This window comes from Sapajus apella, unplaced genomic scaffold (assembly GCF_009761245.1).
Source record: "Sapajus apella isolate SASKATOON/1434 unplaced genomic scaffold, GSC_monkey_1.0 scaffold156, whole genome shotgun sequence".
NCBI lineage: Eukaryota > Metazoa > Chordata > Mammalia > Primates > Cebidae > Sapajus > Sapajus apella.
The window spans coordinates 1,915,309-1,933,079 of NW_022437096.1; the positions used below are offsets into that span (position 1 = coordinate 1,915,309).

At 43.1% G+C, this 17,771-nt stretch overlaps 1 protein-coding gene across 1 annotated transcript in view; it reads left to right on the top strand.

Annotated features, from left to right (window-relative positions):
- MOV10L1 (Mov10 like RISC complex RNA helicase 1) overlaps positions 1-17,771 on the top strand; it is a 68,585-nt gene that overhangs the window by 36,137 nt on the left and 14,677 nt on the right. The window contains exons 14-20 of the mRNA XM_032266288.1: positions 960-1,051; positions 6,490-6,548; positions 7,010-7,110; positions 13,946-14,048; positions 15,215-15,393; positions 16,232-16,378; positions 17,526-17,647. Coding sequence (XP_032122179.1) covers positions 960-1,051; positions 6,490-6,548; positions 7,010-7,110; positions 13,946-14,048; positions 15,215-15,393; positions 16,232-16,378; positions 17,526-17,647 — 803 coding nt within the window. The remainder of the gene's footprint in view (positions 1-959; positions 1,052-6,489; positions 6,549-7,009; positions 7,111-13,945; positions 14,049-15,214; positions 15,394-16,231; positions 16,379-17,525; positions 17,648-17,771) is intronic.

A 17,771-nucleotide genomic window follows, 5' to 3' on the forward strand; every position in this document is an offset into this window, starting at 1 on the left:
AAAAATTCTTTTTGCCTTTTCAGGCTATCTTGGATGCCACCTCCTCCTCTTCTCAGGTAGACTAACAAATGCCTCCTGTGTAGAGTGATGGCTTAGTCTGTCTTCCTCAACCTCAGGGGAAATGATCCCACAGCCTTGTACCACTGTTGCTTCCCCTTCCTCACAGAGCTGGAAGCAAGCCCAGGGCATAGCTTCCCGACTCTCTGCTGGTGTCAGCCCTGACCCTCAGGAAACCCTCCTTCTTATTTGTCTACCCATACTGTCTAGGAAAGAATAGTCAGGGTCTCACTTCAGCTGGAAGGCTTTTCTACTAAAAGAAGACGACTTGTAATGACATGATTTTTTTTTTTTTTTTTTTTGAGACTGAGTCTCACTGTCACCCAGCCTGGAGTGCAGTGGTACGATCTTGGCTCACTGCAACCTCCATCTCCCAGGTTCAAGAGATTCTCCGGTCTCAGCCTCCCAAGTAGCTGGGATTACAGGTGCCCACCACCACTCCCGGCTCCTTTTTGTATTTTTAGTAGAGACAGGGTTTTGCCCTGTTGGCCAGGCTGGTCTCAAACTTCTGACCTCCGGTGATCTGTCCATCTTGGCTGGCCTCCCAAAGTCCTGGGATTACAGGCATGAGCCACTGCACCCAGCAGACGTCCTTATCAATGCTTTCTTACAGTAGGTAATACTTTGCTACACTTGTAGAGTCTGTGACCTACCACGTATTCTGTATTCTCAGAGTCTTAGGAGAGCCCAGTGAATAGAAGCTCAGTAAGTATGAGTGGATAGTCAACCATTTCCTCTTGCTTGTATTATTTAATGACATAATGATTTAATCCTTTTCAACTAATTTTGCAGATATCAAATTTTAGCTCAAAGCTCTGGAATGAATTTTTTGATGATGTGTTGCTAGATATAGATATCAGATTATTCCGAGAAATCGGGCATATTGTTTGTTTCCTTTTTAGATTCATGAAGAAGATGTAACTCTTAAAATTAATCCAGAATTTGAACAAGCCTATAACTCTGAACCTATGGATGTGGAATTTACATATAATAGGTAATGCTTTTAGTGAGTCTTCTTTCAAGTGTCCTTTTTTTTTTTTTTTTTTTTTTTTTTGAGATGGAGTCTCCCTCTGTTGTCCATGCTGGAGTGCAGTGGTGTGATCTTGGCTCACTACAACCTCTGCCTTCTGGGTTCAAGTGATTCTTCTGCCTCAGCCTCCTGAGTATATGGGACTACAGGCACCCATCACCACACCCAGGTTATTTTTTTATTTTTAGTAGAGACAGGGTTTTACCATATTGGCCAGGCTGGTCTTGAACCCTTGACATTGTGATCCGCCCACCTGGGCCTCCCAAAGTACTGGGATTACAGGCATGAGCCACCGTGCCTGGCCATCCTTTTTTTTTTTTTTTTTTTTTTCTTTAAATAGAGATGGGGTCTCAGGCTGGTCATGAACTCATAGGCTCAAGTGATCCTCCTGCCTCGGCCTCCCAAGGTCTTGGGAGTATAGGTGTGAGGCACCATGTCCAGTTAATTTGTCTCTTCATTCTTTGATTGGACAGTCTTCTCTTGAGTATGTCCACTGACATCTAAGTAGTGATGTAGGAGTGCCCAGCATGCCTATGGCCGACATGTGTAGGCCTCACAGATGGAAGTGGGCTCCTACAGCATTTTGCATGCCCTGTGTTTATTGCTTTATTGTCAACTATGTTTTGAGATATAAAGGTGCATACGTTTGCATGTTTATTCTTTCCCAGATTGCACATGCACCAGATCTCTGTTTCATGCCTCACTGTCACTGTCAGCTAGCAGCTCCTTGCCTTTATTCGTTTTCTTGTCAGATGAGGGGTGCTGTGACCTGTCATCCAGCTGGCTTTTTCTTCCTGCACAAAACCATTAACTAGATATACACAAAAAATGTATTCCTTTGTTTTAATTCTTTTGAAACTTGCTGTATTTGGTTCCTAGGAGTTGCAGTTTTTCACTAAACATTGTGTTCCTGAGATGCCTCCGTGTTGCTGTCTGTAACCACTGTTCGTTATAGTGGTGTGAATACCCACTCTGTTGTTTTTCTGTAGACGGACATCTTCATTGTTTCCTGTCATGACGGTTCACTTGCTGCTGTTCCCAGAGCCGCTGTGTATGCAGGGGTCGGGTTGCTGGGTTTGGGGCGTGTTTCTGTTTCCAGCTTTACAAGTGCTTGCATCAGTGACTTCCACTGTCAATGTGTGTAACGACCTGTTGATGGATGCCCTTCCTGTAATCTGATTTTGTTAGGCTTCCTAATTGGTGCCAGTCTGGTAGGTGTGTAATCCATCTCATGATGGTCTTGATTTACTTTCTCTGGTTTATTTACAAGGCTGAGAATCTTCTTGTTTGTGGGCCGCAAAACGTTCGTCTTTTGTGAAATGCTTGCTCGTGGTGTTTGCCCTCGTTTTTATTGAGTAATTTATCTGATTTTTATTGTTGTAGCAGTCCTTTCTGTATTCTTTATGACAAATTATTCTTAGATACGTATCTTCTCCAGGTTTGTTCCTTGTCTTTCAGCTTTTTAAAAACTATCTTTTGAGGCTGGGTGCAGTGGCTCACGCCTATAATTCCGACACTTTGGGAGGCCAAGGCAGGCGGATCTGTTAAGGTCAGGAGTTTGAGACCAGCCTGGCCAACATGGAGCAACCCTGTCCTTCCTAAAAATGCAAAACTTAGCTGGGCATGATGGCATATGCCTGTAGTCCCAGCTACTCGGGAGGCTGAGGCAGGAGAATCACTTGAATCCGGGAGGCAGAGGTTGCAGTGAACCAAGTTTGCCCCACTGCACTCCCCCCTGAGACAGAGCAAGAGTCTGTCTTAAATATATATATATATATTTTTTTTTTTTTAATATAACAATATATGTCTTTTGATTAATAGAAGGTACTTGTTTTAACATAGTCAAATTTATCAATTTTTTTTAATCTTAGTGCTTTTTTATTTCTTTCTGAGAAATCGGCAGTGTTTGGGCTACAGCCAGATTGGAATGCATTGAGAATGAATGAATGGACTATGGGGGAATGGATAAACGTTGTTAATTTCTTTTTAAGGAATTTGGCCATGAAAGCAGGGAGGGCAGGATGGAGATACAGCGAGAGAAGTTGATGGCCAAAGAAATACAGGAGGCCCAGGGAGGGGGTGCTTTTTGTTTGCTGTGCAAGATGAGAGGCCCCAGCATGTGAGTGGCTTGAGAAGGCCCAAGAATGGAGAGGGAAGGGCTGCTGCTGTGTTGGGTGATGTGTGAGGGTTGGCTGGGGCCATAGGAAGCAGCAGCACTGGTAGAAGGCACACGGCCTCCATCATGGCAGCCAGAGAGACTGCAGCTCATGTGCAGGCCTGGACTCCAGTGACCTGCATTAACTCCAGAACAGAGGTGATTCTTGTGTGTGAAGGGGTAGCTCCTGGTGGATTTAATTTGTGTTCTTCTGATGACTAATGGTGCTGAACATCTTTGTATGTGCTTTTCTGCCATTTGTACAAAATCTTTGTTGAAGTCTTTCCTCAAGTCTTTGGGCCCATTTTAAAAAGTGGTTTTCTCATGATGGAGTTTGCAGAGATGTTTGTGTAGTTTCAGTACAGTACTTTATCAGATATGTGTTTGTGCAAATATTTTCTCAGACTATAGCTTGTATTTTCATTGTTTTTATAGTGCCTTTGAAAAGCAGAAATTACTAATTTTGATGAAGTCCAGTTTATCAACGTTTTCTTTCACAGATCTTTTAGTGATGCATCTCAGAAATCTTTGACTAATTTGGATCTCAAAGATTTTATCCTGTTTTCTTTTAGAAACTTGGCAGCTTTAACCTGTACATTTAGAATTACGATATGTCTCATGAAGCTTTGCAAATGATGTGGGGTATGAATGGAAATTGGGGGGTGGAATGGACATCCAGCTGTCCAAGCATTATTTGATGAAAAACTGCCCTTTCTCCAATGAATTACTATTGTACCTTTGTTAAAAAAAAAAAAAAAAATCAGTTGACCAAATATTTGTTGATCTGTTTCTAAAGACTCTCTCTTGTGTTCCGTTGGTGCACTTGTCTGTCGACACGAACAGTACAGGGTCTTATCGTCTGTCAGGCTGCAGTAGCATAGTACCATAGACAGGATGGCTTAGAAACAACAGAAATATCTTTCTCATGCTCTGGAGTTTGGGAAGTTCAAGGTCCAGGCACCAGCAGGTTCAGTGTCCTAGTGAGGCTGCTTCCTGGTTGGTAGGCAGCTGTCTTTTCCCTGTGTCCTCACACGGCATAAGGGATGAGAGAGCTCTCTGTGCTCCCTTGTATAAGGGCACTAATTCCATTCATGAAGCCGCACCCTTATGACCTAATCACTTGCCAAAGGCCTCAACTCCTCATCCCCAGTAACATCATATTGGGGATGAAGTTTGACCACGGGAAGCTGGGGGGAACACAAACACAGCGTGTGCCTTCATGGTAAGTCTCAAAATCAGGTAGTGTCAGTCCTTTAGCTTTGTTTCTTCTCAAAGTTGTCTGGCTATTCTAGATCTTCTTTATTCTTGTATGGATTTTAGATCATGTCAGTTTCTACAAAAAACCTGTTGGGATTTTGATTGGGATTACACTGAATCTATAGGTCGGTTTAAGGGAGAATTGAAATCTTAATAATAATGAGTCTTGGAAATGGCATGTCTCTCCATTTATTTGCATCTTTTTTCATTTCTTTTAGCGATATGTTATACTTTTCATCATATAGGTCTTGCATGTTTTTTCTCAGATTTATCCCTATTTAAAAATTTTAAATGCTATTATAAATAGTAATTTGAACTGAAATTTCCAATTGCTTGTTTCTAGTATTTATAAAAAGCAATTGATTTTTGTATGTTTATCTTGTATTCTGCAAGTCTCCTAAACTCCGTATCTCTAGAAGCTTTTCATAGAATCTGTAGGATTTTCTACAGAAACAATTATACATTCAAAGAAAGACAATTTTAGGTCGGACATGATGGTTCATGCCTGTAATCCCAGCACTTTGGGAGGCTGAGGCAGGTGGATCACCTGAGGTCAGGAGTTTGAGGCCAGTCTGGCCCACATGGGGAAACCCCATCTCTGCTAAAAATACAAAAAATCAGCTGGGCGTGGTGGTAGGCGCCTGTAATCCCAGCTACTCAAGAGGCTGAGGCATAGGAATCACTTGAACCCAGGAGGTGGAGGTTGCAGTGAGCCAAGACCATGCCACTGCAGTCCATCCAGCTTGGGCAACAGAGCGAGACTCCATCTAAAAAAAAAAAAAGTGGATCACATGAGGTCAGGAGTTCGAGACCAGCCTGATCAACATGGTGAAACTCCATCTCTAATGAATGAAACCTGGCTAAAAAATTAGCCAGGCATAGTGGTGGGCACCTAATCCCAGCTACTTGGGAGTCTGAGGCAGGAAAATCACTTGAACCTGGGAGACGGAGGTTTGCAGTGAGCCAAGATTGCACCATTGCACTCTGGCCTGGGCAACAGAGCGAGACCCCATAAAAAAAAAAAAAAAAAAAAAACAGTTTTACTTCTTCCTCTTGTTTGGATGCCCTGTATTTATTTTTCCTTGCCTTCCTACACTGGTTAGAACTTCTGTGCCAGTGTGGAATAGAAGTGGTGAGAAGTGATGCACTGGCTCATTCCTGGTGTTAGGGGCAGGGCATTCAGTCCTAAACGAGTTAGTACCATGTGGGCTGTAGGTTCCATAGTGGCCCTCCATCAGGTTGAGGAGATAGATTCTTATTTTACTGAGTTTTTAATCAAGAATAGATATGGGCCAGGTGTGGTGGCTCACACCTGTAATCCCAGCACTTTGAGAGACTGAGGTGGAGGATCACATGGGCCCAGGAATTTGAGGCTTCAGTGAGCTGTGATTGTACCACTGCACTCCAGCCTGGGCAACAGAGCAAGACCTTGTCTCTTTAAAAAAGAAAGAAAGAGAGAAAGAGGGGGGGATGGGAATGAGTGTGGGATTTTGTCACATGCTTTTTTTGGCTTTATTGGTATTCTCTAGTAGTTTTTTAAAAAAATGTTTTTAAACAGAGTCTAACTCTGTCACCTAGGCTGGAGTGCAGTGGCACCGTCTCAGCTCACTGCAACCTCAGCCTCCTAGCTTAACGCAATTCTCCTGCCTCAGCCTCCTGAGTAGCTGGGGTTACAGGCTAACACCACCACCACATCTGGCTAATTTTTGTATTTTTAGTAGAGACAGGGTTTCCTTATGTTGTCTGAGCTGGTCTCAAACTTCTGACCTGCAGGTCATCCACCCACCATGGCCTCCCAAAGTGCTGGGAATACAAGCGTGAGCCACCGAGCCCGGCCTCTCTCGTGTTTTTCTGTTCACTATTTCATTGATGGTTGGATTGTTGCTGTGATTTTTTTATATTGACTTAAAGATTGTATAATCAGATTTTCGTTACTTTATGCCAGCCTGAATAGTTCTGAATGTAAGTTTAGTTATTTTCCTTCTGGCAGGACCACAAGCAGACGGTGTCACTTTGCACTTGAACAAGTCATCCACTTAGGTGTAAAAGGTATTGTTTGTATAGAATGATAGTGTTACATCTTCACAGAGTATTTTTATAGGCTTCATGTAAAATTTTGTGTAAAATAGTCTCTTCAGTCATGATAAACTTTGTTACCATGTTTTAAATTTTCTATCAAGAAGTTTTAACGTGTTTTATTGCTATTTCCACTTAGTGAACAATTAATAATAGTGTGTTTAAGTAACTGAAAATAAATTCACCTTGCTTGCTTTTCCCCTCATAAATGCAATTCATTTTTGTTCTTACAGATGGGCCAGTACATGACTTTGTTGCGAAGAGTATGTAGTAATAATAATGCTGTATGTAATTTAGAAACAGTATAACAGGAAGGTCAAGAAAGGAAGGGAATAGAATATTAATTACTTTAGGGTCAGCCATAAACAGCCTCTATTAGTATTTTTTAAGCTTGTTAGTTATACCTATGCTCTTACCTTTTTTTGTTTTAAAAGTGTTATTTCCAGAAGAAATTATTTTACAGTCTCCCCAAGTGACAGGAAATTGGAACCATGCACAAGACACCAAAAACAATGGGCAGTCCACCAGCAAAAAGGTAGTGCTCAGCGGCGTTACCGTCTCTCTGCAGGTGATGGGAATTTCCTTCTTGGCCTGTTAGCGCTCAGTTGACTGGACTATTAGAGCAGTGTGGTTTGCAAATAACTCAAAATTGCAGTTAAAATAAAACAAACTAAAATATTCACAAAATAGATCTAGTGTAAAGTTTATATGCAAGGGATAAAATGTAGGGCTAAGATGGCTACAATATATTAAGTGGGAAAAGCAAAGTACAAATGTTTATATGATCTTAGAGTTTTATTTTATGTAGTTATTTATTTATTTGGTTTTTTTGTTTTGTTTTGAGATGGAGTCTTGCTCTGTCACCCGGGCTGGAGTGCAGTGGTGCGATCTCAGCTCACTGCAACCTCCGCCTCCTGGATTCAAGCAATTCTCCTGCCTCAGCCTCCCGAGTAGCTGGGACTACAGGCGCGTGCCACCACACCCGGCTAATTTTTGTATTTTTAGTACAGGTTTTTTAGTAGAGGCATTTTTGTATTTTCACCATGTTGATCAGGCTGGTCTTGAAATCCTGACCTCATGATCCACCCACCTCGGCCTCCCAAAATGCTGGGATTACAGGTATGTGCCACCATGCCTGGCTTTAGAGTTTTACTTTTAAATCATATGGTTTATGTGTATACTCAGGTACATTTATGTGATTGTATATGCATAGAAAATATCTGGAAGGATACACAGCCCGCAAATTAACATTTGCAAACTTCGTGAATGTTCCAAAGGTATTTTATAAAAACTTCTACAGTCCAGTCACTCCATAAATAGTAATGTAGTGCCTGTTGCATGCCAGGTATTGTCCTAGGCTCTCAGTATATTTTTGTGAATACAACAGAAGTAGTTTTATTTATCTTTGTGTTTCTAGTAACAAGAAAATCATCCATGCCATGGTGGAGCTTCCAGCTTACTCTGTGCTATTCAAATTGGGTTTTATGAGCATGTTTTCAATGTATAACGTGAAGCTTTAAGTTATATCTAATATTCAGAAACACTTACCATTTTATAGTTCCTCCCACAACATGCAGACATGATAGTTTTAGAATTCCTACACGATCATGGAAAATACAATGAATGAAGCGGCAGAGGTTATCCTTGAAAGTCATCTGCGGTGTGTTTTGTAGTTGATCTCTTTTTTGCTCTACGAATAGGAAGGGGTTTTCCCTGGACAGTGCTTTTCTTCTTACGTCATCACCTTGTTACTGGTTCATTCTACTACCTGATTCTCAGGGAGGGTCTGTGGTGCTGATGGCATATGAATGAGGTGGGAAGATTTATTATTTAGGTGGACACATTCCTAATTGACTGAACCTGAAGATTTTAAAATGCAGAATGTTATCTTCTTATGGATTAACTAGATTGGAAATAAACTCAAGAATATTTCGTATGTCAACCAAGATGGAATTTGAGGGACCAGATTTGCCTTTCTTCCTGAAACAGTAAAAAATCGGACAAACTATATGGAACAACAATTTCAGACAGTGACATCACCTATCATAGGACAGGGATTTCTGAGAGAGGAGACAAATGAGATGACCTCATGGTTTTCCCAACTCACAGCATTCCAAGAGTGTCTAGTCCAGAAAGCACCAAGAGGGAGCCCAGGCAGAGCCTGTGGCCTGTCTTAGTAAAGAGATAGCATTTGGAAGGGTGGAGAGGACAAGTGGGGGATAAAGCTGACAGTAGAGTGCTGGAGAGAGGGCAGGGGACAGAGAGCATTTGGGGACCTACATTTGGGGTTCCTCCTTGAGTTTTCAGCTGAGTATTAATCAGTGCATGAGGTGAGTAAAATATCCAGGCCCAGAAAAGAACCAGCTAGAAAGAGGAGCAGGAACAATCCTTAAAGTTGACACAGTGCCAAAAGTCGCTGTGCCCACAGTCAGAGAAGGAAAACCTCATAATTCACAGGTAGAGTGCTTGAGGAGGGTGGTGTTTTAGGAGTGCAGAAAGTCTAGCCCTTGACTGAAGGCTGCTTCAGCCCAGACTGACAACATATGATATCCTCAAAAGAAGCAAGCCATCCCCAGATAATTTAATTGCATCCCAGAACAAAGTTTAAGAATATCTATAGGAATATAAAAGTATCCAGCACCCAGCAAGTCACTGTCTGACATCTGATTTAAAGATGAAAGAAAGTGAAAAACATAAAAGGAAAACATTTAGTCAATTGAAACCAAACCCCCAAAATAACATGTTAGATTAGCAGACAAGGACATTAAAACAGTTATAAATATGTTCCATGTGTCCAAGAAAGTAGAAGACATGAGCATGTGAAGTGGAGACATGAAAGATATATAAAAAACAGTTTTATTTTCTAGGAATGAAAAATTCATTGCCCAACATGAAAAATAGATTGGACAGAATTATCAGCAGACTAGATAATGCAGAAGAAAAGATTAGTGAACTTCAAGACAGAGCAATAGAAACTGCCTAAAATGGAACAGAGGCAGAGGCTGCAGTGAGCCGAGATCACACCACTGCACTCCAGCATGGGCAATAGAGCAAGACTCTGTCTCAGAAAAGAATTAGCTGGGTGTGGTGACATGCACTTCTAGACCCAGCTACTCAAGAGGCTGAGGCAGGAGAATCACTTGAACTAGGAGGTGGAGATTGCAGTAAGCCAAGATCATGCCACTGCACTCCAGCCTGGGTTACAGAGCAAGACTCTGTCTCAAAAATGTGTATGTATGAGACACATGTATATGAGACCAAGAGGGTTCATCCCAGGAATGGCTTAGCATGCCAAAAATCAATCTGTAATATACCATATTAACAAACTGAAAAGCAAATTTCAGCTTGATGTAAATCATGGTAGTAGACTCAGAAAAAGCGCCTGACAAAATCCAGCATCTATTCCTGATCAAAATTCAACAAACTAGAAATAAAAGGAAATTTGCTTTACCTAAAAAAAACCTACTTAGTGATAACTAAATGCTCCTTGCTTGTAAGATCAGGATGAGGGCAGTTTACTCAACATTTTTTCCCAGCATTGTGTATTGTAGACAGGCAATGAAGCAGGAAGAAAAGGCATCCACATCACATAGAAAGTCTGATGTGGCCCAGCGTGATGGCTCATGCCGGTAATCCCAGCACCTTGGGAGACTGAGGTGGGAAAAATCACTTGAGAACAGCCTGGGCAACATACAAGACCCTGTCTCTCTTTTTTAAAAATTAAAAAATTAGCTGGGCATGGTGGTACACACCTGTAGTCTCAGCTACTCAGGAGGCTGAGGCAGGAGGATCACTTGAGCCTGGGAGGTCGAGGTTGAGGCTGCAGTGAGCTATGATTGTACCACTGCACTCCAGCCTGGGTGATAAAGTGAAACCCTGTCTCAAAAAAAAAAAAAAAAAGAAGAAAATCTGATGGAATCTAAAATGATGCTGTTAGAACTAATAAGTGATTTTGGAAGATACAAGATCCATATAGAAAAATAACTTTATATATTTCCAGTAAACGCTCAGAATTTTTTTTTAGGTAGCACCTAAATGCTTTAAACATTAGGGATAAATCTGACAAAAGGTAGACAACAAAAGATGTAAATACCGGCCAGGCGCGGTGGCTCACATATGTAATCCTAGCACTTTGGGAGGCCAAGGCAGGTGGATCACAGGGTCAAGAGATTGAGACCAGCCCGACCAACATGACGAAACCGTGTCTACGAAACTCTACTAAAAACCCAAAAATTAGCTGGGCGCGTGCCTGTAATCCCAGCTACTCGGGAGGCTGAGGCAGGAGAATCACTTGAACCCAGGAGGCAGAGGTTGCAGTGAGCCGAGATCGCGCCACTGCACTCCAGCCTGGCAACAGAGCAAGGCTCTGTCTCATAAAAAAAAAAAAAAAAAAAAAAAAATCATAAATAAATGGAGAGAGATGCTATTTGTATCTCTTGGGTCGGAAGACTCCATTATTATCAAGTTGCATATTTTACCTAAATTGATCTGTAAATGCAGGACATGTGCAAAAACATGAACCTGGATCCATACCTCACCGTATAGACAGAAACGAACTTATTGTGTAGTTCCTAGCCATAAATGTAAAGCCTAAAACTATACATCTAGAAAACAACATAGAAGAAAATCTTCACATCCTTTGTTTGGATAAGGATTTTTTTTTATGTGGCACTGAGAGCATGACTTACAAAGAAATCCATAAATTGGACTTCAGTGAAATTAAATATTTTGCTATTGAAAAGACAGTTTTAGACAGTAGGGCACAATGGCACCTACCTTTAGTCCCAGTGACCCAGGAGACTAAGGCTGGAGGGTCTCTTGAGCCCAGGGGTTCAAGGCTAACCTGAGAAACGTAGAAAAACTGTCTCAAAAAAAAAAAAAAAGACACTGGTAAGACAATGAAAAGTGACAGACTAGACAGAATATTTGCAAATCACACATCTGATCGAGAACTTGTATTCAGAAAACATATTACTCTAGAAACTAAGAACTCAATTTTTAAAAATGGATCAAAGGCTTGAACAGACACTTATCAAAGAATACATACGATGGTAATAAACGCATGAAAAAATGTTCAGCCTCGTTAGTTATTAGGGAGACACAAACCACAGCAAGTGCCACTGAACACCTACTCGAATGGCCAGAAACTGAGCTGGATCATCTGCACGTGGGGCAGCTGGCACGTACCCTGCAGTGGCAATGGAGAGTAGCACACCACTATGGAAAAGATGTTCTTAAGACGTGGGATGTGCACCTGCCATACAACACAGCCATTCTCCAGGCATGTGCCCCAGAGACATGAAGACATACAGCCACTCAAGGACTCATCCACAAAGTTCACAGCAGATCTATTGTTTATCGTCAAAAACAGGAAACAGCCCAGCGTCCGCGAGCAGGTGAATGGATAAGCAGATTGCGTTCTGTTCGTACGGTGGGACATTGCTCACCAATACAAGGAGTGAACTGTTGACATGCGACACCGTAGATGGATCTCCAATGAATTACACCGTGTGGTTGCATTTATATGAAGTTCCAGAGCACGTGAGCCAGCCAGTGTGACCGGAGGGAGCTGCTCCACAGGGGACCAGGGAGGCTCTGGGGACTGACGGGTCTGTTTGTCATCTCAGTCGTGCTGATGGTTATATGGGTGTGTGCACATGTCAGACTTATCAAGTCACACACCGTGTGCCTCATTGTATGGCAGTTACACTCTGCAAAACACAATCGTCGTGGGAGGAGGTTATATTGGCATAAGCTTCTAGACCATGGCTGTCCAATCTTTTGGCTTCCCTGGGCCACATTGGAAGAATTGTCTTGGGCCACACATAAAATCCGCTAACACTAACAATAGCTGATGAGCTAAAAAAAAAAAAAAAAAAAAAAAATCACACAAAAAATCTCATAATGTTTTTAAAAGTTTACGAATTTGTGTTGGACTGCATTCAGAGCCGTCCTGGGCTGCATGCAGTCCATGTGCCGCTGGTCGGACAAGCTTCTTTTAGACTAAAACTTGGCAATGTGTGTAAATGTTTCAATGTGAGACTTTTCCCCTCCTGTTCCCCTGACTGCAGTGCAGTGATGCAGTCATGGTTCACTGCAACCTTGACCTCCCCGACTCAAGCAATCCTTCCACCTCAGCCTCCTGAAGCGCTCAGATTGTAGGTGTGAGCAACTACACCTGGCCACAGAACTTTTGATTTTACAGATTCCAGAATTTATCCTATAAAAGTAATGAAGTTATTTAACAAAGATATATGTGCAAAGCTATGAATTACAGATTGTACTGAAAAAATTGAAAATCCCATTGGTTCAGGACAAATGCCACTTATGTTAAACACACACAAAACCAATTCTTGTGCAGGATCTTTATTTTTTTAGATGGAGTCTTGCTCTGACCCCAGGCTGGAGTGCAGTGGCACAGTCTTGGCTCACTGCAACCTCTGCCTCCTGGGTTCAAGCGATTTTCCTGCCTCAGTCTCCAGAGTAGCTGAGACTACAGGCAAGTACCACCACACCCAGCTAATTTTTGTATTTTTAGTAGAGACAGGGTTTCACTATGTTGGCCAGGCTGGTCTCGATGTCTTGACCTCGTGATTCGCCCACCTTGGCCTCTGAAAGTTCTGGGATTACAGGCATGAACCACCATACCCGGCTTTTTTTTTTTTTTTTTAGGTGGGGTCTCTCCCACCCAGGCTGGAGTACAATGGCCCAATCTCCACTCACTGCAGCCTCCTCCTCCTGGGATCAAGTGATCCTCTCACCTCAGCCTCCCGAGTAGCTGGGACCACAGGTGCATGGCTAATTTTTTTGTATTTTTGCTGGAAACAGGGTTTCACCATGTTACCCAGGCTAGTTTTGAACTCCTGACTCAAGTGATCCGCACACCTCGGCCTCTCACAGTGCTGGGATGACAGGTGTGAGAGCAGTGAGGTCGTGAGAACAGTGCCCAGGAGAGCAATCAGGTCATGCTGAGGCTGTCCCCGGGAGACCCAGAGCCCTGGGCTGTACCTTTGACCATTCCCTGCAGGTTCCCCACTGTCCAGCCTGGAAAGCAGGTAGGATGTACCAAGGAAAGATGATATTGGTAAAGTAAAATTTAGTCCTGTGCTTTGGTTTCATCAAATTTTAGTTTATTTATATTTATTTCTAAAAGCAATTTCAAAAAAAACGCTTAACTCTTTTTAGCAACTTTTTATCTGATAGTTTGCTTTTTCTTTATTTTTCAAAGAGCCTGACCTGTGATCCATCCAAAGAGCTGTTAAATAAATATAATAAGCAGAACACTAGATGTTTATGTTTGCTCTTTCAGCCAAGCCAGTGTAAACACTGAGCTGTTTTTTTAAATCATTTCTCTGCATGATAATTTCTAGGATAGGAAAACCAGGAAAGACCAAGCTAAACATGGAACAAAGGAGAGGCGTGCTGGTGACCAGGACCTGCCGGCACCCTTTGCTGCAGACATAAGTGATTTAGGTATGTGTTGGTGAGGGGCCAGGAGAAGAGCGACTCAGAGACTCATGCCTGGAAAATGGGGACTTTGAGAAGCAGGCTCTCATGGGAAGGAAGAACAGTCGGAAGGCATGTGGCCTGTGACAGGCGGCTGCTGTCTCCACCTTGACTGGAGACTTGATGTTTTAGGTTAGATATTTTAAGAAGACTTAGTTTCTGGATTCTTTTTTCCAGGTGCTCTTTTCAGAGATGGACATTTTTTAATCCAGTTCTAATATTTGAGGGTGATCTCTAAAGCAGCAGAATCAGTTGACAGCCTGTTTTTCTCTCAGAAGCTGTGTTAGTTCTCCTGACTCCTTAACAAACCACAGACAGGTTGAACACAGAGCTCATACCTGTCATCCCAACACTTTTGGGAAGCTGAGGTGGGCAGATCACATAAGCTCAGGAGTTTGAGACCAGCCTGGGCAACATGGCGAAACCCTGTCTCTGTTAAAAAATACAAAAATTAGGGCCGGGCGCAGTGGCTCACGCCTGTAATCCCAGCACTTTGGGAGGCCGAGGCAGGTGGATCACGAAATCAAGAGATCAAGACCATCCTGGTCAACATGGTGAAACCCCGTCTCTACTGAAAATACAAAAAAAAATTAGCTGGACATGGTGGCGCGTGCCTGTAATCCCAGCTACTCAGGAGGCTGAGGCAGGAGAATTGCCTGAACCCAGGAGGCGGAGGTTGTGGTGAGCCGAGATTGTGCCATTGCACTCCAGCCTGGGTAACAAGAGCGAAACTCCGTCCCAAAAAAAAAAAAAAAAAATACAAAAATTAGCCAGGTGTGGTGGTGGGTGCCTGTGGTCCCAGCTACCTGGGAGGTTGACATGGGAGGATTGCTTTGCATGAGCTCAGGAGGCAGAGGTTGCAGTCAGCTGAGATCACGCCATAGTACTCCAACGTGGGTGACAGAACCAGACCCTGTCTCAAAAAAAAAAAAAAAAAAAACAGCACAGACAGATTATTAAAGGGAATGCTCTGTGCATGTCTTACCCACAGTCAGACTGAGGAGCTGCTCCCTGTCTGTGGCTCTGTTTTGGCCTTTGCACAGCTGTGCTGACACCTGACCTAAGTGAAGACGTGTCCACAGCTGTTGTGAGCTATTTGGAACTCACTGAAACTTTCTCCACTTTGAATACAGTAGATGAAATTCAGACCCCTGAAGCAAGAAAGGTGGAGTTTTTCAATCCAGTGCTAAATGAAAATCAGAAGTTGGCAGTTAGAAGGATTCTGAGTGGTGACTGCCGTCCCCTCCCGTATATTCTCTTTGGACCGCCTGGGACTGGAAAGACCGTGACGATAATAGAGGCTGTCTTACAGGTAAGGACAGCAGCGCTACGGGGGTTGTGGCTCTGTGCTGCTGTTCACACATGACATCTGTGTCTTCAGGAAGTGAGTCTAGATTGTAGAATCTGAAAGTGGTAAAGAGCTTGAGAAATACCAGTTATTTCATAATATTAAGTCTATTTGTGTGGATATATAGGGATTTAAAAGCTTATTTCATAGGTTTAGAAGGAAACTCATTTTTAGCCTAGTAAACTATTCTACCAAATGATGAAACTTTGCTGCAGAAAAGAAGTTACCCTTATAGTAGCTACAGCCACCATTCTGCAGAAGTTTTAGATCTCTTCATTTGTGATGGAAGTTAAGTTTATGAAAATATTGTATGTAGATGCTTCTTGACTTTTGATGGGGTTACGACCAAATAAATGCATCGTAAATTGGATTCATCAAGGTATGACTCGCTGTAAGTTGAGAAGCTGGCTGACTGGGGATGGCTTTCACACCATCATCAAGTCAAACCATCATCAGTTGAAGACCATCCACATTTAGCGTGATTCAGGATTCAAATTGGCAAACAGCTTGAGTGCAGAATTGTATTGCATGCCAGATGTGTGCAGGTTAATCTGACTCTGTTTGTCCTGGGAGGTGGTTTAGAATCTTAGAGAGTGCAGAGAACTTTCCCATCTAACCCAGGTCTTGGCAGCGGTGTGATGAGGCCGAGCCGTGCCTGGGTCTCAGTGGGTTGGGGGCTGGCATCTGAGCCCACGCAGCTGAGTCCCTGCACACAAATATGCATGCTGAGGTTAGACTCCTAGTTTCCACCTTGCGGTATGGATGTTCCTGATCCTTGGTCTCTTGTGTGTCTTTGATGAAGGTACACTTTGCCTTGCCGGACAGTCGGATTTTGGTCTGTGCACCTTCCAACAGTGCCGCTGACCTCGTGTGTCTGCGGCTGCATGAGAGCAGGGTGCTGCGGCCAGCCGCCATGGTCCGGGTGAACGCCACCTGCAGGTTTGAGGAGGTAAGCCCTCAGTGCAAGCAGGCAGGGGCAGCAGAACCCCTCCCTGGAACATAGGAAATGCTGAGTGGGCAGGGGAGGGCAGGGGTAGGGGGTGGGCAGAGAGTTGCCACAGAAAGCTGTGTTGAGAAATGGCTCTGCCCTGGGTCCTCTTACCACTGAATGGTGGAGTTTGATTCCTGAATATGTCATCACATTCTCACTCTGTGTGAGTTACCAGACCTATCGTGGGCATTCGTAGTGTTGTCAAATTATCACACTCCTCTTTTATTTAATCCCCAAATGTCTTGTTTCTCAGAGTTTCCTTGGTTTGGCTTTAAATGTCCCTTTAAGGAAATTTTAAGTTGCTGATTTGCTTATAGAGTAAAGTATTGCTTTTGTTTTTTATTCACTTATTTTTTTGAGATGGAGTTTTTGCTCTTGTTGCCCAGGCTGGAGTGCAGTGGTGTGAGCTCAGCTCACTGCAACCACCACCTCCTGGGTTCAAGCAGTTCTTCTGCCTCAGCCTCCCAAGTAGCTGGGATTACAGGTTTGTGCCACCACATCCAGCTAATTTTGCATTTTTAGTAGAGACAGGGTTTCACCATGTTGGTCAGGCTGGTCTCGAACTCCTGACCAAAAGTGATACACCAGCCTCCGCCTCCCAAAGTGCTGGGATCACAGGCCTGAGCCACTGTGCCCGGCCTGAAGTATTACTTTTAAAAAAGTCATTGAAAATAGCTGGGCATGGTGGTGCAAGCCTGTAATCCCAGCTACTCTAGAGGCTAAAGCAGGAGAATCGCTTGAACCCAGGCGACAGAGGTTTCAGTGAGCCGAGATCGTGCCACTGCACCCCAGCCTAGGTGACAGCAAGACTGCAACTCGAGAAACAAAAATAAAACAATAGAAAATGTACAAAGTTGTTTTGGGGAAGGATCTGTAGGATTATGTGTTATATTTGTGGCTCTGGAGTTTCTAAAACATAGACTGAATTGATAAGTATGAAATATTTTGAGAAAAAAATCTTAAATTATGACTTTGATATAACTAAGAAGTGGCACCAGGGCAGGGTTCCTTCTTAGAATTATTTTAGGCCTGGTGATTCCATCCAGTTTATAGAATTGCTTAGTAATTGGAAAAGTAAACTAACTCCACCCCTGCTTGCCCCCAGATAGTTATTGATGCCATCAAACCGTATTGCAGAGATGGAGAAGACATCTGGAAAGCCTCGCGCTTTCGGATAATCATCACCACGTGCAGCAGCTCAGGGCTGTTTTACCAAATAGGAGTGAGGTGAGCCCTGGACGTGGAGTTTGCGTGGGGTCTCCCAGGACAGAGGTTGGTGTCCTCTCCTAGCTTCCATCTGAGGGGCGGATGACCCAGGGACTCAGTGCTCAGGGAGGGAGGCAGGGCTATG